The sequence below is a fragment of the Taeniopygia guttata genome, chromosome 5, assembly GCF_048771995.1.
Source record: "Taeniopygia guttata chromosome 5, bTaeGut7.mat, whole genome shotgun sequence".
NCBI lineage: Eukaryota > Metazoa > Chordata > Aves > Passeriformes > Estrildidae > Taeniopygia > Taeniopygia guttata.
Window position 1 is genome coordinate 13,804,304 of NC_133030.1, and position 20,104 is coordinate 13,824,407.

Below are 20,104 nucleotides of genomic sequence, written 5' to 3' on the forward strand. Positions count from 1 at the left end.
CTCCTTCCTCTTGCTGCCAATTGGCATGAGAGTCCACAGAGCATCAGCAGAGTCAGTGCCTCAGCCATGTGACATGGGCTCTATCAGTCCACCTAGCAGTGATTTGAAAAGAGGCAAACACAAACTGGTGTGCTGAGGGAAGACAACTCTTTCAATCTGACAAAAGTAAAGCATTTCATCCAGCCACCCACAGAAGGAAGTTATGACTTCATGGAGCTGACCACTTAGCTGCTGCCCTGATAGATGTCAATCTATTTTGTTAATTTCCAGCAGGTCAGAAAAACATTTTTCTATTTGGTTCACAGATAGGTTGAAAGAACTAATACGCTGAGTTTAAGGTGTATTTTCCAAAAACATTTCATATAAAGCTTTTTGCCCATTCAGTCTCTAGCCTTTAAGTAAAGAGAGAGTGCTGCTCCCACTGGTAAAGTCACTGAGCAAATTCCAGCTGGAGACTGGAGTCCTTCTCTCATTTCTCTGCTGGACAAAGCATTCTGCAATGTGTTTTTCCCTGCCAGGTGGGCATGCTCCAAAGACAGAGCAGGTTTTGTGCTGTTTCTTAAGTCATACATTATATATAGGGGATGCTTTATACACGATGATAATAAATCTGTTTTCAGTCCCTAGCTGTGGTTCCCAGTGTGCTGTGGAGTGAAGCTGTTCCTAGCAGTGCTGATCTCAACCATGTGTCAAAAATTTCCTTGATACTCACTGAGTTCCTGCTACCAAAATTCTTTCTCCTCTGAACACTTACAGGATGTGGCCTATGGCAGTATTTTTCATTCTTTGCCTTCTTTCCAGTAAATAAATCTAAGTTAATCTTCTAAGTAGAGTTCCTGAATTATTCTACTTATAGAGTAAACCTTAAAGAACATTCCCCGGATGTGTTGTTTTTTTTCTCCTGAGTGAGTGCAGAGGTTCTGCTGACATTTATTAGATGTGGACATCTTTGCAGGGGACTATTCGTATTATCAGCAGATACTAAACACCACTGACAATTTCAAAGTTTAGTGGAATAGACAACACATTCACACCAGCAGTACCCCCCAGCAAGGGGAACTAAGAGCAGTGAAGAACAATTTAAAAGTCTGCTGCTGATCCAGTCTAACAAATACAATTTGTGCAGTACATATCAACTGCAAAGTGATATAGCTAATAATGAATACTTAAATTTCACTCTGGCAGTAATTCAGAGAGCTAAAAGTCAGGTGATTAGAGTTATCTTCTCTATTTTTAATGAGACATATACTAACACTGTGAACTTACTGCAGAATCAGCATCCTGGGAATCATCTGCAGGCCATGTGCTTTCTACTAAATGGAAGGGGAAACACAGAGCAAATCTATATTGTTGAAATTGCTTGTTGGGTGTATCACAGTGGTGTCTTGGACAGGGGAATTCATAGAATTCAGCAAGAATCAGAAGTTGCTTGGCCTGTGTGTCAGTTCACCTGCATTTGGGTTACACAGATGGGTACACAATACAGAGCAGGTTAATTAGAAATCAGACATCGCCTGGAGCAGGCTCTGCCCAGCTCTTTGACTCTGAGTAGCTACTGAACAACAACCACACCAAAGTGGGATTGATACCCCACTGAATGAGCAATCCCCCTCACCAAAATGAGACATGGTCCTTGCAGCATTTAGCATCTACACTTTTAAATTGTGCTACTTATTTTATTTATATCTTTCAGTCTGCATCTTTCCTCTTCTGTTTCAGGATGATTCCTCTGCATAATAATCTGCTTTCTGATTTTGCTTCCAACATTCTTCAGTTTAGTATCTATTTGATGCTTTGTCAGAAGTTAGAGAGGAAAGAAGTACCAGTGTTTGAATCATTTTATCTGGAGTTTCAGAAGTAATAACCAAAAAGAGATGACAAACATGATGTACATTTACAATAGGGGAAAATGTGCCATTTTCTACAGTGTCAGCAATCCCCATCTTGCTAGTATGTACAATTTTCTAGTGAAAGGGTTTGAAAAAACAAAGGACTCCCGGACTCCCTCATCTGGCATCAATGCCCAGAGCAGCAAGTTCATAGACCTAACTGGCTTCTCAGGGCACTAAATTCCTGAATTATCAATTGCAAATATTAAAAGAGCTAATTACATTATTTAATGAAATTATTTTAAATAATTTGATTCTAAAAGAAATAAATTTTGAATAAATTACAGGTTCACATAGAATCTGCTCATGATTTGAAACTTTATGTGGAATCTGACCACAATTTATAGCTTGGATTATTTCCTGCCACTGGATTTGGCAGGGGCTGTACTTGTGTAATAGCGTATTAGACTATTTAGATCTTAAATGAATCAACTTCCTGTGACACCAGCGAGTTTTGTACACATAGCAATAAAGGCACGCTTTTATGAGCTCTGCTGTGTGCTGACCTGCATCTCCCTCATGGCTTTGGAAAGATCTGTGATCTCGGGAAACACAACTTGTAAATACCACTGCTATGAAACAACTGATCTGCTGGGGCCTGTATCAGCAATTTAAGAGCTGTTTAGATACGGTGTAAAGGTGGAGTAATCAGACAAACAAGGCTGAAATTAAATCGGACCTGAGAAAAATCCCGGGGCTGATAGAGGAGTTGTTCTTTTTCCCGGCAAATAGGTTGTTATTTTCGAACGAGAGGAACAAACGGAACAAGGTTCCCCTTTTCCTGGAAGGACGGCACTGCTCCAGAGGCGCGGAGGGGCTCCCGCCTCCTCTGCCCGAGGGGAGATCCCGCTCCCTTCGCTGATGGAAAGCAGTACCGAGGGAAAACGAGCTCGCCCACGGGCTTTATCCCGCTGCCCTGGGGTACGATCGGCGCTGGAGTGTGTCCAGGGAAGGGAAAGGAAGCTGGGGAAGGGTCTGGAGCGCGAGTGCTGAGGGGAGCGGCTGAGGGAGCTGGGAGCCGGGAGAGAAGGAGGCTCAGGCGGGACCTTGTGGCTCCGCAATTCCCGGAGAGCGTTCCCGGGGAGGGTCGGGTTCTTCTCCCGGGCAACCAGAGCCAGGACAAGAGAACACAGCCTGTAGAACTTCTCCTCGTGTGCCAGGGGAGGTTCAGGTTGGACATCAGGAGGAATTTCTTCGCAGAAAAAGTGATTATACACTGGAACGACTGCCCACGGACCTGGCGCAGTCACCGTCCCTGCAGGTGTTCACGGAACCACTGGACGTGGCAGTGCCATGCTCTGGTTGACACGGCGGTGTTCGGTCATGGGTTGGACTCGGATGATACCAGAGGCCTTTCCCAACCTATTTGAGCCTGTGATTTATGCGATTTATGTCATTCCTTCGTAGCCGGGGCCGAGGAGCCGGGCTGGGACACCGCCGCCCCGCACCGTATTTACCACAAGTGAGCGCATCCCTGTTACCGTAAATACACATACGGGTACGCCCAAAAGCCGGCGTTACCGTATTTACTGCCACTAACCCGCCACCGCATTTCAAGGACAACACGTGCTCCCGTACACCACAGCGAAGCCGTAATGTCCCGAGAAAAGCGCATGCGCCGTGCAGCGGCGGGGGCGGGAGCGCGGCCGCGACCCGGTGGGGTGAGGAGAGGAGGAGCGGCCGGTCCCGCCTCCTCCTTCTCCTCCTCCTGCCCGCGGCTCCCGGTGCTGCCGGTCCCGCCTCCTGCTGCCCGCGGCTCCGGTGCTGCCGAGGCCTGCCCCGGCCCTGACTCGCCGGTCCCCGGGGCGCCGCAGAGCCATGGCGCAGCGAAGGGCGGCGGAGCGCGGGCCTTGCCAGGCGGCGGCGGCGGCGGAGAGCGCCAGGCACCAGCGGCAGCTTCTGGAAGGTGCCGGGGGCTCGGGGCGGCGGGAGCGGGGGTGACCTCGCCCTGGTATCGGACGGTGCCCGATGCGGGTGTCGGTGCCCGGTGCGACTCTCGGTGCCTCTCGGGCACCGGCCCCGTCCCGCGCGGCACCGGGGCGGCCGGGCCGGGCCCCTCCCGGTGCGTGTGGGGTGAGGCGGCTCCCGCCCCTCGGCGCCCGAAATGGGGCACTGACCCCTTTCCCTTTTCCCTTTCCCCGGGAGGGAAGACGCGTGCTCCGTGTCTCTGTGTGTGTTGGTGTCATTCCACTACCGGCACGCCTGAAGTACATGAAGTGGAAGTGGCAGAAAGCGCAGTCGGCTGAGTTTTCCTTTTTTGCCCTATAAGTTGGTTATTTGTTTATTTATCTGTAATTTATTTTGCTCCTTGGAGGAGGTGTTGTCAGAACAGCCGCGGTGGCAGTGCCGTGGAACAGGCTGCCCGGAGAGGGTTGGAGTGTCCCTCCGTGAGCGGCGATACTCGGGAGCCGTGCGGATCCTGTTCCTGGGGTGAGCCTGCCCGAGCTGGAGCTTGGGCCGGGTGACCCTTCCAGCCTGACCCTCCTGGGATTCTCTGCTTGTAATTGCTTTGTGGATGTTGCCCTTGGCCTCGGCTGACCCAGCGTACAGCTGTGGGGTCGCGCTGACCTTAAACCTAAAAAGCCTTACAGAAGATAAAATTGCCATCTCGCCCAGCTGGCTCCGTGGGTTTCGTCATCCAGTCGCTGCATTTCGCAACAGCGAGGTGTCGGCGTGACCCACTTGAGTGTTGTGTGTTGGCATTGTAGTTGTGCCAGCGGCGTCTGCGAGGGAAAACACAGCCTCGGCTCTTTGTGTGTGCTCCAGGTGACCCTGGGTGGGAAGCTGGGTGAGCCTCAAAGTGCCTGAGGAGAGAGTTGGTTTGGTACATGCACACATACACATGTCTGTGTGGATGCATAGAGTACTTAGCATGGTGTTCATTTCAGTTCTAAATTCTTTATATGTGTAGTTGCATTTGTGTTTATGAATGTATTGCACTTATGTGGTCATTTTGATAAAAATATAAAATACAGAAGAGGCCTAAAACATCATTATGTCACTTACTGTACTCCAATTGCTTCCACTACACAAGGACTTAAAGGCTAATAAACACTTACGTATATATATCCACATGGATGTAAAATATGTGTAATTCCCAAGACTAGCACTTTTATATAGGCTAGCATGTGTGTTTATGTAGATTTCCTCCTAATGAGTGTCTCACCTAGCTGGCTGTATCTGATAGTCTTTCATTAGAGGGGAAAAAAACCCCCAAAATCTGTTAATGAGCAGGTTTTTAAGTTACATTGTACATCCTGGAAATTTAACTTCAAGATGAATCTCTAGTTAATTAGACTGGCAGAAGATTTCTGGCAAAAAGGAAAACATATGTATGGCTTACGTTGTTCAGCTCTGTTTTTTCTTTTTACAAATGTATTTATTAATTGAGGCTTAAATTATTATGGATCACAGAGGGTGACTTCTGTGGGATGTTTGCCAGCATGAAAACTTCAAAGTTGTTTGAAAGCTTTCAGGGAATGTGAGCAATGTGTGTTGTTGAAAGCATTGGTTGGAAGATGTCCACAGAGAGTTTACTTTAATATTCCCTTAAAGGATAAGTTTGAAATCTGCCGTAAATCATGAGGGATTGGATTTTTTTGTTTTGTTTTGCTAGGGCTGGGGTTTTTTCTAACTTTGTTTCATGTTTAATTTCAGGGAAAGCTCTTGCAGAAGGTGGATCAGCTCGGACATCACTTCTTATTTTAGTGTCCATCTTCTTATCAGCTGCTTTCCTTATGTTCCTGGTATATAAAAATTTCCCACAACTTAGTGAGTAAGTATGTTATAAAAGTTTAATTTATCAATTTATTTGCTTTTCAGTATCGGACTGTAGATGAGCCTGCATGGGGATATGACACAAACTCAGAGAATTGTTCTTGATCTGAGGTTTCTGTTGCAGAGTGCAGATCCCGTGTTGTGAGGTGTTACCCCCTGGCACATTGTCAGTGGTAACTGACTCTTCTTAGCCACCTTCAGCTGAGAGCCAGAGTGTGTTTTGTTCAGGCTGAGTCCACTTGAAACTTCCTTGTGCCTTGGTGAATCTGGAGGCTGTCCCCAAAAGAGGAAATCCTTCTTCCTTCCTAGCTGAACTTTGCCTTCACTCTTTCTCCTTCTTGTTGCACTGTGTACTTGTGTTGGGATGGCAGGCAGGCTGACAGGAGGAAGCCTGCTTGTCTGGCAGCCCTGTTTTTCACTTTTAGTAGTTAAATTTCTGTCTGATTAACTTGCTCAACAAGGTCAGTTTGCAGTGGCCCATCCCTAAGCCTGATACAGAGGGAACAAATACTCTTAAGTGTGCTGCCCAGGGTTGCACCAGATTAAGGTGTGACATGAGATTTTTGCCCTTAGAACTTTATTTGTTTGTGAGGTGAAATTCTGCCACTCCTGCTGCACTTCAACTGTTCTGACCCCAGCACTGAGGCAGCTGCAGTTGGTTTTGGCTGAAATGTTGGCTGCTTTCACTTGCCAAGGTTTGGTTTGTGCAATTTTTTTTTTTTTTTCATTGGTACTTGGTAAGAAAAAAAAAAAAAAAGCCTAGAAAAGAAGCACATTGTTGTACTGAATAAAAAACACAGCTTGCAAATATCTAAAATCGGGGATTTTCTAATATAAACCACACTGTAAATATTAGGTGTTCATCTGAGAACATTATTACAACAATAATCATGGTTTGTTTGCTGAAGCTGTAATTTAGTGTTGTAGTGTATCTAATTATCTCTGTATTCAGTAAGTAATTGTACTACACTGTTTGATTATATTTCCATCATTCCTGCTTTTTTTTTTTTTTCCTCTTCAGAGAAGAAAGAGAATGTATAAAGGTTCCTAGAGATATGGATGATGCAAAGGCCTTGGGGAAAGTCTTGTCCAAATACAAGGACACATTTTACGTTCAAGTGTTAGTGGCATATTTTGCCACATACGTTTTGTATCCTTTTTCTGATATAAAGGGCAGTTTTAATGTAGTCATGCTTCTCTGAAAATGAAAAATACAATTTGATAAATTCTTGGTCATGGGTGCAGTTTAACATCCCTAGGAGTGTCTACAAAGAGACAAATATTTGAAACTCTTAGGAATTTCAAAACTTTTATCTGTATTTTAGGCTTGGTCTTACTTTAGTAACTTTTAAAATAAAGTGAATTTTGAGGTAGAAATTACTGTTTGGTTTGCTCTAAAAGAAAACTGACTACTGCTTTGTTCTTCCTTAAGGCATTCAAAGTTCCACGTAAAGGTAATTTATAGAATATTTAGCAGTATTTCTGAAGGAAAGTATTTTGAGCCATCTTTCGTCTCTGTACTGCCCAAATTCACGAAAGCAAATCTATGTTTTCTTTTAGAGAGACAAATTTCTTAAGTGCTTTCTGTCCAGAGAGACACAAAGGCTACCTATGTTCTGTGGTGACTTCTTTTTTCTGAGTGCTGAATATATTAATTAATCATTAAACACACTCTTAACTGGAACACTTATCTAAAGGTTAATAACTTTAAAGCTGTAGAAGAGGTTTGTGTCACAGTTTTAATGCTGGAGGCTTTTGTAACTCAGGAGAGTCAGCACTGACCATGCCATTAGTAATATCCTTCAGCTCATTCTTTCAAAGTATTCCACAAGAAATATTTAATATTTCCCAAATTATTGATCTAGGAAGAAAATTAAAACATTAGTTTATATATTAACAAGGAGTAGAATAAATTGGCTCTTTTGAGTTGCTCTAGCAGTTCTAGATGTGATGACCTTTACTGTCTCAGCAGCAGACTGTGATCAGTTTCCAGGCATGGTACAGTTACCACTGAACCTTGGTATGGCTTAGCAAAAGCTGTCCTGCACTCAGGAAAACTATTGGACTTTTTAATATTTCTGTCAGTTCAACTTGAGTAAAATAGGGTACAGGGTTTTTTTGCTTTATAACTTTTCTATCCAAAGTGAGCAATGCATCATAGTCTCAAGTATGCCTAGCAAGCCGTAAGTCCAACAACCTGCTTGCTTATGCTGCAGAAACCTAATTTTTGCCTTTCAAAAATTTCTGACTGAAAGTAGTCATCAGCTCCTGTAGTAAGTGCTTACACTGAGCCTATTTGTAAGGAAGTAATAGCTGCCTTCATACATTCAGTCTTCCATGAAACTTGTGCTTATGGGCTTGGACAGGCCTGTGAACTCTCCAGAGAGAATGTCTGAAGCTGCACATCTCTAGTCAACAGGGTAAAATCAGGTGTTTCCTGGAAGTCACAGTAAATCCTCTGGCAGCTGTAGCACAGATAAAGAGAAAAATGTGGTCAGCTTTTATTACTTTGTGACTTACTGTTTGTATGTGTTGTGATGGATCTGCATCTTGTTGCTCTGGGCTTCAGCTTCGTGTGCTACTCCACAAAAGGTTTTTTGAAGTAAGGCTCTTGAGAGGCCCTGCCTATTTATGCTTTTTCTAATTGTAAAATGTATCCTGACTGCTTATAAAATTAAGAACCATGTAGCTTTTTAGAAATGTGTTTTTCCTTAACAAAGATGCATCCAGCTTGCAAACATTTGCTATTCCTGGGTCTATATTCCTCAGTATCCTGTCAGGGTTTCTTTATCCCTTTCCACTGGCCTTATTTCTTGTTTGTTTGGTAAGTATGGAAAGTAGTTTGTGGGAATATATTTCTATCCATTTGGAATATAACCAAGCATCTGAGCAGCTTCCTGTTGTAAATGATCAGTCTGAAATTGGCACGCACTTCAGTTTCTGATGAACTATTGAGTTCTTACTCAGATCTGCTGCAAGAATGGCATTGCCCACAAAATTCACTGTAGCATTGGGTGATGATCCAAAACACTGAGCTGTTTCTTCAGGTTTTCTTAATAATGAAGACATTGGAGTGTGAATCAGGGTTTCCCACACTCTAAATTTGTTTAGCATCTGCCTGAACCCAGTTGTAATTCAGTATACAATTACTGTGGTTCTATTATCACACTGCAAAATTCATCTGTTTTTTAACTGGCTTAAATATGCAAGAAGCTTAGTTTAAGATTTGAAATGTATGTTATCAACAAACTTTGAAGTATGTCATGGGCAAAAGATGCAATCATGATGAGCCTTAGTATTGAGAATGCAGGGAGGACCCTGTTCAGTTTTCATGTTTGAATTTCTTAAATGGCATTGTGCCTCTTATTTGCAAAGCTTTCACTGTTCAAAGTTTTAGAACTGCAGAAGCATTCAATGTTGTCTACTTTGAGTGTTGAGATTGAACAAAATGCCTTGGGAATAAACTGTCTTGTGTCTACAACATTCTTAGGGAGTGTGTCCATACTGCTGGAGGAGAGCCCTAATGGAAGGGTGCATGGAAACCTGCTCTAGCCAGGCAGTGTAGTTAATACAGACACAAGGCTGACATTAAGTGGAGTTTCTGCTCATTTGTTGTCTGTTTTTTTTTGTGGTTTCTTTTTTTTTTTTTTTAGTGCTCAGGACTTGGAGCTTCATTCTGCTATATGCTGTCATACCTAGTGGGACGTCCCGTTGTGTACAGATATTTAACAGAAAAAGCAGTAAAATGGTCAGAACAGGTAAGGTTTGGAGAGATGCTGGAACTTCTTGTACAAAATGTGTCATGGAATAGCATGGAAAACTAGGAGGTCTTGTGCTCATGTATCCAGTTACACAGAAGGGATTCTGGAAGGGATTTTATGGTATTTCCCATGAGAAAGTTGTCCTTACCTAGGAAGTTTTACAACTGATCACCCCCCTGGTTTATTTAGTGTCAATAGGAAACCTCTCCAGTTTCAGGTAATTTCAAGTAATTGCTCTCTAAGCATTAGCACTAATGAAAGCTGTGTTTGTATTTTTGTGTTGGAGGAACCTGTAGCTGTAGGTCTGATTGAAAAACCTTATTATGAACATGTTGTTGTAGTTGGAGTATTTAGAAACTTTTTCTTATAGTATCTGGTAACATTAGTTTCAGCAAGTCTTGATTGTGAGGTGAACCTAAAGGTTTTGCAGTACAGAAGTGCAGTCTGGGTTGTACTTGACCTTATGTGTCTTTAATTGATACTCTGAAACATTCAAACAAATTTTTATTTTTTGCCAGTGTGAGACACGTGAACTCTGTTCAAGGTGTTTTGGAGTCACAAAAAAATGCTTTAAACTTGTTCCTTATTAAGTAAGATACGGAGCTGTGTCAGGCACAATTGACCTTGTTAGATTTTACAGTACCATTTTGACTCTTGACCCAAGTAAATCTTAATGTTGCAGTATTATCTTGTGGCTATTCTGAGTAGCAAATGGTTACTATTGCTGTTGGTAGAACTGAATATGTGATTTAAAATTGCATGTGCAGCTCATATCTCACTGTTTCCCGGTTAATTGAACTGTATCATGCTTATCATGCTTGCATGTTGAGGTTAAGGCATTTTATATGCAGCATTAATCAATATTTAAATATTGTCAATTGTTAAGGTTTAAAAAAACCATGGTGCTCCTGATTTTGATGTTACAGTAAAATGTAAATTTGGCTAAAGCTGAAAAACAGGGTTGTGACTGGGGTGAGCTGCCATTTGAGATTTCGGGTGAAATTGCAATCAGACCAGGTGTGTTTTTTGACTGAGGCTTAAGCTTACTGCAGGTCTGCCAGGATAGGCCAGAATTGTGGATGCTTGGTTATCCTTGCAGCTTGGTTCAAGGTTGCACTTGCTGTCTGAAAGGGCTGATGTGCTAGACAGGCTGGAGGGAGAAGGGGCTTTGTTGTAGCATTGCTGTAAGGAGCTGGGCTAGACCTGAGCACATAATTAAAACTGTAAATGAAGTTGGAGCTGTTGTTGCTCCTGGGTAAATGTTCATACTGGGCACTGGAACCTCTGGGGAGACAGGCTTTGGAGCTGTGCTGGGAGCAGCCACCTCATGAAGTTCAGAGCCGTGACCTGGCTGAGTTTCCAGGTGAGGAATGTGGCTGTGTTTCAGGCTTGATCACAACTTAGAAGAGAATGGCTTGAGGGGCAAACTGCATTGCTAGTTCCTGCAAAAGCTTAGGAATGGGGTGACAGGCTGGCTGTGGTGGCTGGGATGTTGCTCTGCCTATGACTCCTTTGCTGCTTGAGTTGGCTGAGTCAGTCAGACACATCACCACTGCTCTGCCACACACAGCTATTTCCAGGCTGATCTCAGTGTATTTAACAGGTGATTCACTGGGCACTCTTCCCCATATCACCCATTTTTAACTGGTTTTTATGTTTGCAGTGTGCAAATGTCTACAAAATACAGGGGGAAAAAACTCTTTAAACCTCTATGGCTGTGTATTTTCAAGGCAGGGATTTTTTTAACCAAAATTTTGTTTGTTTGGTTTTGTTTTGGCAGGTTGAACGACATAGAGAACATCTCATTAACTACATAATATTTTTGAGAATAACACCTTTCCTTCCCAACTGGTTTATCAATATCACATCTCCTGTAATCAATGTGCCATTGAAAGTGTTTTTCATTGGCACTTTCCTAGGTAAGAATTGTGGCTAGTGAGCCACAGTTTGGGGTGGCCAGAAGAAGAGGTATACACTATAGCTTTTATAATTGGCATATTTTTGCACATGCTTTTAAATCTGATTAGAGAACAATGTGGTATTTTTCCTTTATGAACTTTATGAAAAAGTTAATTAATTTTTTTAATGGAAAATCAGTTTGTAAAGAGAACTTGAAATCTGAAGAGTCTAAAGAGCAGAGATTATTTGTTTAGTCTCCTGTATTTGAATTTGCATTAAAAATACTAATAAAGGCTTGAAACCTTTATGTTTTATGGATAAAGGTTTTTTATCTTTGAATTCTGTATTTACAGCCCTCTTAAAAAAAAAAAAAAGTACAAGACAACAAAATATTAATAATCTGGTTTTCAAATTTGGTTTACTAATTTTTAAGGGTTTTTTTACCCTAACCAGCTGTTTTTTCATCCTTTCCTTGCTCCAGGTGTAGCACCACCGTCTTTTGTAGCCATTAAGGCAGGAACAACGCTGTACCAGCTTACAACAGCAGGGGAAGCTGTTTCCTGGAACTCTGTTTTTGTTCTCATGATTCTAGCCATCCTCTCCATCCTACCAGCTCTCTTCCAGAAGAAGCTGAAACAGAAGTTTGAATAAGGATCAAACTGGACCAGAATTTCCCATACTTCATCTCAGGATCAGCACTTCTGATATTTGTATATTTGCTTTTCTATTGGATCTTAAGCAATTATAGGGGAGGCTTGTGATTGATAAGAATGTCTTTAAATGAACACATGGCCTTATTAAACTGAAGGAAATGTGTTCAGAAATGTACTGCATATAGTTTTGTAACCAAACACCAGTGTTTTACTTTGGGATGGTGTATGTGTGGCCCTCAGGATGAGGGAAGTGAGAACATAGATGTAACATTTTACTCTAGTTACATGCAGAGCAAAATTTGTGGTGTAGACATAAACTACAGGTGATGCTCTCTGACACTTGCAGGAAAACCCCCTGAACTATTCAGTCCAACTTTGTAACATTCTCTGTAGGCTTGCATGTGGTCTGGTCTGAGTGCATTTCTCACTAACAATATTTCCCTTTTTTGCCTTGGGGAGTTTCAAAATAATGTAACGGTGCTCACTCAGAAACAAAGGTTCTTTGCAGTACTTTAACTACAATGTTATTCTCATCCTGGTTGTTTACTTCTATTTATTAGTGCTGTATGGGATTAAATACTTGAACCTACATCTGCTTTACTTTCTGGATTAACAAAGGCAAAGTGTCACTTCATTCCCTCTTGGTCCCTGTAAAGCTTTATTCTGGGAGCAGATATAGGAAGGGAGGGAGCAGCTTAGAATTCTTATCTTGGCTAGCTGATGATTTTTAAGTTCTAATTTTCATTTTTTAATGTTGATTATTTTGCCAATATTTCATTTGCATAGATTTATCCTGCCAACTTAAGAAAGTGATGGTGTGATTATATAAAACTTGCAGTTTTCAAGTGGTTTAAAAATGCTTAAGCAGTGTAATGGTACCATTTCTCGAGCAATATGTAAAGAGCATAAAATCTCTCATTGCAGCTTGATTAGCTTAAAGAAATGTCAGGTACACAAACTGGTGCAGTTCCAATCAAACAGCTGATCCCAAATAATGTTCAGAGCACCATGGAACAGCAGGCTCTTGTGTTGGTGTGTATAAAAATGGGGGTTCCATTGTCTGCCAAGGCAGTGACTGGCAGTGGGCAGCCAGCCATGACTCACCTTCAGTAGCAGTCTATATTCTCTCAGTAAGGTACAAGATACCTTCCCCTGTGCTTCCAGCTGTGGTAGTTTGTTGTGTTGTCAGTGGAACCCCATCAAACCAGGCCCTGGGCAGGGAGGAGCTGGGGAGCACGTTGGTGTTTTATCTGACTGAAGCCAGTGCTGCTCACGTGGTTGGAGCTGATGCCCCAGCAGTGTCTTGCTGGAGAGGGACTCAACACATCAGCATGTGCTCCAGTTCCAGGGTTTATTGGTCTGTGTCCTCGTGTCAGCTTGTGATCATATCATAGATCTTCGAGATGTAAGAGAACAGTTCATGAATGTGATAGTGTAAAAGGTACTGACTGGTACCTTTAAAGGGTTTATTCATTTTTGTAACTTAATGTTAATTGACTGCTTCATTTCATCACAGTATTACTTGTAAATATATAGTAAATATTATTGGTACACCATTTGTCTTTTATTTAAATCCAGGCTGCACAGTAAATGCTATTTTTTACATAAGTGTATAAAGGAATTTATATCAGTTCTGTTTGCAAGTTTATTGTAAGATCACTCAGCTCCAGCAATTCTTTTGTTACTTAGAATTTACTCTAAAAGTGTACTTTGGCATTTAAAACTGAACAATGATTACTTTTATTGCTGCCATTCTAAACTCCAAAGCTCCTCTACCCAGGGGATTTATTCCACAGTAAACCTGGATGTGAATTGAGCCATGTGAGCAAGTGTCCCCAGGACTACTGAGTGTGAAGCTGCTGTGGATTTACAGCCTACTTTTCTGCAGAGTTAACTCCTCATGCAGACGAACTCTCAGAATAAATTACCTACCACTTATTTGACAGTGGCTTTTCTCAAAATCTGTCTCAATTCCTGGTCAGTAACAGAAGCTGCTGTAACATCCCTCCCATGCCAGTGTTTTGGTGGAGCCTTGTCGCTAAAGGAGGAGCTGAACTCTTTCAATCTAACATGACTCGCAATTGCTGTCACGTCTGGGCTCTGTTTCACTATGGAGATGGGATCAGGCTCTGTTACTGAAGACCTGATGTGTTTCAGCCACAAGACTGGTCTCCCATCACAATAACTAAAAGCCTTAAGACCTTAAAAAGGTTCAAAATAGGGTTCTTTACTTTTTCAAAACTTTAGCATTTTTTTAACCCATCCCTTCTGTGTTTATCTCCAGCTGCCAGCAGCCTGAGGTGCTTCCCTATTCCATGAGGACTTCTGAGCGTTGTGCAGAGTGAGGCAGGCCTTGTGGAAAGCAAAAAAAGCACTGTGCTGTGGGGTACTGTACTAGGCTACGCTTTCCTTTAGGGAATCCAGCAAGTGATGCAAGAGATAGCCATAACATTTTGACAGAAAAACAGTGGCTACCATGAAACAAACCAGGACATCAGAAAGATGTAGCTTTGTTTTTTAATTGCAATGGATTTTTGAGCTGTTAGGTGACCTGTTTATCTTTTGGAAGTTTTTTGTGATACCTGCATGACTTCATTACTAAGTGTCTCTTGCCATTTGATAATAAAGCTGTTATATAAAATCTGAAATGCTGTATTTTTTGAGTATAATGAAGCATTCTGAGCTTCTACTAAGCTGAGTTTTTTATTAACCTGTTTAAAAGGGCTGAGTTCTTAAATGGTATTTTTAATGACTGATTAAAAATTAAACTGAGCTGATTACATCTGTAGATGAGATTAATTCTGTTTCTACATTTATTTCAAAATAAGTAGGTAAATTTGACTTCCTTTTATCTCTGAAATTAATTCCTCACATACAGCAGTAATTTAAAAAAGTTTTTCTGGTTTGTATTGGAAGGCAACTGAGTCCAACTTCTGTCTCTTTGAATGTATCTTTTTGCACAAAGTGCCTTTTTAAAATTAATCTCTTGTGGAAAACCCCTGTGCCAAAGCTATTGCAGCTTCATTCACCTTCCCTTAATATTCTGTCAAGGCCAGTTTATGAAATGCTTTTTCTTCTTTGTATAGAAAACTTGCTGAAAGAATAAGACAGAAGAAATAAAAGTCAAAATTAAGAACCTTTTGTTAGCGAACGATGCTGTTACGCAAAGTCAAAACATCTTTTGTTTTTAGGCAGCTGAAGATTTTTGTGTGTTTCTGAGAATTTTCCTTCTGTTGTAGTGTAGAGTTTGGGAACCCTATAGTTTAGTAAGGCAGTGCTAAGAGGGAAATGAAAAAGGGTTTTGATGGGAAAGCAGGATCCAGAGCAACTTTTTCAAATTTTCATCAAAGAGAAGCAAATACTCTGGCTATTTTTATGACTAGTTGATGTCTTGCAATGACAGACATTTGTAAGTCTCAGCTGGTGGGTTTATGGCTCCAGGTCACCCAAACTGAAAGAAGTTACAGCCTTTTAGTACTAGCAATTAATATAAATAATGGCATCATACATTTACTAACATAACCATAACTCCCAGTTCTTAAAAATGCTCCACCTAGTGTGATAATTCCCATTTCTTTGTTTTATAGTACACAAGGAAGAATCTGGGTCTGGATTAGGAGAGCTCAATTAGTGACTGGTGTTTATGTGAGAAGCCTCATAAGGCTCCTTTCTGTAGATGGTTTTCCAAACACAGAGAATTCTGCTCCTGTGCAGCTGTGTGGGACTTGAGGGGTCTCCTCATAGCCTTTAGAGGTTTATAGGCCCTGGTAGACCCTCAAGAGGGCTGGGAATGCTTCAGTGGGAAATAGCTTTTAAAATTCTGCCTCAGAATTGAGATCTAATGTTACACTCGTAACTCCTGATTTTTCTTTTACAACCCAGCCCTGAGGAGTTGTATCTGAAACCTGGAATTTGCAGTGTTTACTGTACTTGGAAGATCACTAAATCATTCTATGTTTGACTCTTTGTTTTGTGATAAACTGATTTCTCATGCCTGTGAGAAAGATAAACTCTTGGTCAACCCTGAACTTGCGCAGGATTTGCTTCTTCAGCTGGATCCCTTTAAGTCTATGGGGCCTGATGGGATTAATCCAGGAGTACTCAGAGAGCTGGATGGTGTCATCACAAGACCTCTCTCAATGATTCCTGAATCTTGGGAATCTGGAGAGGGCCCAGTCTACTGGAAGCTGGCAAATATTTTCCTAGCTTTCAAGAAGGGCAAGAAGGATGACAATGCAAACTACAGGCCTGTCAGTCTCACTCCAATGGCCGATAAAATAAAGGAGAAGATTCAGTAAAGCTTCTGATACCGTCTCTCACATTGTCGCTCTGGAGAAAATGCCCTGCACTCAGCTGTGTGCCACTCATGTGGCAGGTGAGTGAGTGGCTCATGGGTCAGGCACAAAGGGTTGTAGTGAATGGGGTGACATCACCTGTGGGTCCTGTCGCTACGGGGTTCTGCAGGGTTCCATCCTCGGCCCCATTCTCCTCAACATCTTCATTAATGACCTGGATACAGGACTGGAAGGAGCACTAAGCAAATCTGCTGTCTACACAACGTTGGGAGGAGCTGTAGACTCCCTCGAGGGCAGGTACCCTGCAGAGAACATGGCAAGGGCTGGGTGATCACCAACCATATGAAGCTTAATAAAGACAAGTGCTGGATTCTGCACCTCGGTATGGAGCAGCCCTGGATGTATGGAGAGAATGGGGAATGAGATGCTGGAGAGCAGCACCGTGGGATGGGATCTGGGGGTTGTAGTTGTTGGTAAAGTGAGCTTTGGTCCATAGTGTGGGCTCCTGGAGCTGGGGAGAAGAGGGACAGTGCTGCATGGGAGTTTAGGAAATGTTCTGCCCCCTGAAGTGTCAGTTCTGCTCTGAGCTGTGCCTGATGTGTGAGGATCTCTGTGTTAGGTGATCTGCTGTGCAGGCTCTATTCCACAGTCCGTCATGTAGATGTCACACCAAATACATGGTCAATAAGTTGCAGCCAGAGTCAAGTGTCTGGTTCTGCAAGGTAGAAAGGATTGCTTTAATTATAAGAGTCACTGATTGGATTTTTGTTTTCTTAAAGAATCCAGGGTAAATACCTTAATTGGAATCATTAGAAGACACCACATACAATCAGCACCCTGACAACTGGAGCAATTTGTTTGTGCTTTGAGCTCTTACTTTTCAAAGCTTAGCTCATCTTAGGAAACAGCTGCCCAGAAAAAAAGATAAATACCTCAATTCAGACTTCTTCAATTCTCTGAGCAATGTTGAATGGAACCGTAATTTGCTGTTGTGTTTTCCTATTGCTTAGTAAATAAATTCTTCCAAAAGAGTTTTGGATTGCTGGCAAAGTAAATCTGAATTTGGTAGTATGAGGAATACTCAAGATATCTTTGTATCAAGTTCTGTTCTTCACTATTTTAAAGACTATTTTAAAGGTTTGAGCTTGAAAATACAAGTCTTTGCTGTAGAAAACAGCAGCTGAATCAACATTGATGGTCTTGCCAAAGACAATGAATTTTTAAAATCTCTTCCTATTTACTAATATGTCCTTATGATTCTCTAGCTAAAGAATCCTAGTTTCCACAGAATTCACAATTCCAATTTTCTCAACATCATAAAGAATACTTTAAAGAATTCATAATGTTGTTTAGATTGTTGTTGTTTTACTCATGGACATCTAAGCCATTTGCAGTTTCCTGACAGCATTGCCATATTTTGGGTGCTTCCTGTGATGGGAACATTGGTCAAGATGACTGACAGATTAAAGCTACTGGCCTTTGAAGTAGATGTCACAGGTGTTCTTTGTGGTCACTAGGCAAGAGTATTTCAGAAATGAAATAATTGGGGAGGGAAAAGATACAATGGAAAAGATAATCACTGACAAAATGGGAGGAGAAAGCTCTAACTTTTCAGGTACATCTGCTGGAGGCACAGATTGAGGGGCACTATGCTCTAAGTTGTCCTGGAATGCAGAGGATTCATCTGACAAAATAGGAAAGAGCTTTCCACGGCAAAAATTTGGGTTAACATTTTGTTGGTTCTGGTTCACACAGTTCCAACCCTCTTGTCCATTTCTCATAGCAATTCAATGCAAATCTGAGTTTCTTAGTCTGAGACTCTCCTTTTTAAAAAATATTTCCTGTTCCTTACCCTGTTGCATAGCAAGGCATGTGTGCCTTTAAATATTGCTGCTCAACAGTATCTCTGGTAAAACTCTGTTTACTTAGTGGCCCATCTAGCTTTATTTACTGATTATTTACAAAATAAATGTTTATTTCTGGAACAGTCGAGGTGCAAGAACAACTTTTTATCTCCCTCTTTTACTCTTTATTTGACAAAAAGCCCCTGCCAGTATCTGTGCTGTCTCCCCAGACTTTCCTGCAAGTGTCAGAAGAGACCCTCAGGCTGTGGCGTTTGTTGTGAGGGTTAAACTACGGTTCAGGCTTACTTAAAAGAGATTCACCACGTGCTGAATACATTGTCCTTTACTACACTGAAAGCAGATTGAGAAGACAAATGTGCAAAAAATGGCTAGAGAACAGAGCAGAGTAAGAGCAATCAGATTTAGCTATTCCTGTGCTCTGTTGTGCCTGCCACACACCACCAGGCAGGCTCAAGACAATCTAAGTGTGCTTTTTGTAGAGTAAACTCGAGCCCTTCACTCTAATATTGCTCCTGCCCTGCCACTTTTATTGAAATCTTTCTCCCAAGTTAAATAGTGCTTTAAAACTGACCTCTCAGTCAAATCTAAGCAATGCTTTCCTTCACTGATAACCCATTTTCTGGCCATACAGTCTTAATCAAGTGAACACTGATTGCACTAGTGCTATCCTGACAGGTTTTCCTGGTTCCCAGAAGGATGTCCAGCTGTCCACGACTCACTGGGCACAGTGGCCTAAGAGTTTAGTTGTTGTACTGCAAAAGGCTGTAAACCATTGGCAGTGAAATCTTCTTACATGTGCTGCTGTTTCTACTCAGACAGACAGCTTGGTCTGTCATGGCAATGGAAACTCAAATAGGTGAGGTTTCCTATGCTTGGCAGTGTTTTAAGTTAGGCTGGTGTCTGATCAATTCAGCATAATGGATGCAACCTTAACTACTTGGTTTGTTCTGGAAAATAATCATTAAAGACTGCCAAGTTTTAATTTCTCCTCTTCCACAAGATACGGAAGGATTCTGATGTAAACTCCACAAATAGAGAACTGAGAGAGGAGAGGAAGGGGAACTGCTTATAGGCTTAATTTTAGGGGCACAGGTGCCTCTACAGCCTGAGGAAAAGAGCACTCTCAAGGCAGAGCATGGGTTCGTGTCACTTGTCCCTCTGCAGCTCTGTTTGGTCATCCTGCCCCAGGGCTTGTTCTGTCCACACTGAGCCAGAGGGGAGAGTGGATTTCGCTCTGTGCAAGCCCAGCTGTTAACAGAGATGTGTATATTAATCCAAATAGAAAAAAAAGAAAACAACATTGGAGCCAAACAATCCCTAAGGCATTTCCCTGCACACTGGAGTCACGACAGCCACCGGGGCTGTGGGGATGGGAAGATGGAGGTGACAGGACACGAGCCCAGAGGCGCTTCCAGAAAGCCACCAGGCTGATCCGTGTCCTGAGCGAGCAGCCCTGGCAGCGCCTTCCTGGCCTCTGACTGTGAACAGCTCTGGACTCCTCAGTACCAGACACAGGAGCACCTGCAGCGGGTCCAGCAGAGGCTACAGCCCTGATCAAGGGCTGGAGCATCTCTCCTGTGAGAGGCTGAGGGAACGGGACACAACAGGTTAGGATTCTCTCCAGCCTCGAGAATAATGGGCTGGGAGAGGACCTCATCAATGTGTGCAAATCGCTGAAGTGGAGGTGACAGAGGATGGATCAGGCTCTGCTCAAGAAGATACTCAAGAACGGTCTCTTCCAGCGTGCCCCACGCCCTGACCGTGTGCGTGCGGAGGGAGCGAGCAGCGCCTCCCCGCGCCCCGGGCCCGGCGGTGCCCGCCCGCCATTCCCGCCCCCTCAGGCAGCCCCGGCGCGCAGCAGCGCCACCAGCACCAGCAGCATGACGTCACCCCCGCGCGCAGGGCGCAGGCGCGGCGTTGCGGCGCGCGGCCGGGCCGCCCCCCCCCACCCCCCCGGGAGCGGCG

General features: G+C 42.8%; 1 protein-coding gene across 1 annotated transcript; it reads left to right on the forward strand.

Annotated features, from left to right (window-relative positions):
* The first annotated feature begins 3,562 nt into the window (after positions 1–3,562).
* On the forward strand, positions 3,563–14,627 carry TMEM41B (transmembrane protein 41B). The gene is made up of 7 exons (XM_030273804.4): positions 3,563–3,795; positions 5,547–5,664; positions 6,688–6,816; positions 8,397–8,490; positions 9,320–9,424; positions 11,208–11,346; positions 11,808–14,627. Exons 1-7 carry the CDS (start codon positions 3,708–3,710, stop codon positions 11,975–11,977), a joined length of 843 nt encoding a protein of 280 aa, XP_030129664.3. The 5' UTR covers positions 3,563–3,707; the 3' UTR covers positions 11,978–14,627.
* The last annotated feature ends 5,477 nt before the right edge of the window (positions 14,628–20,104 follow it).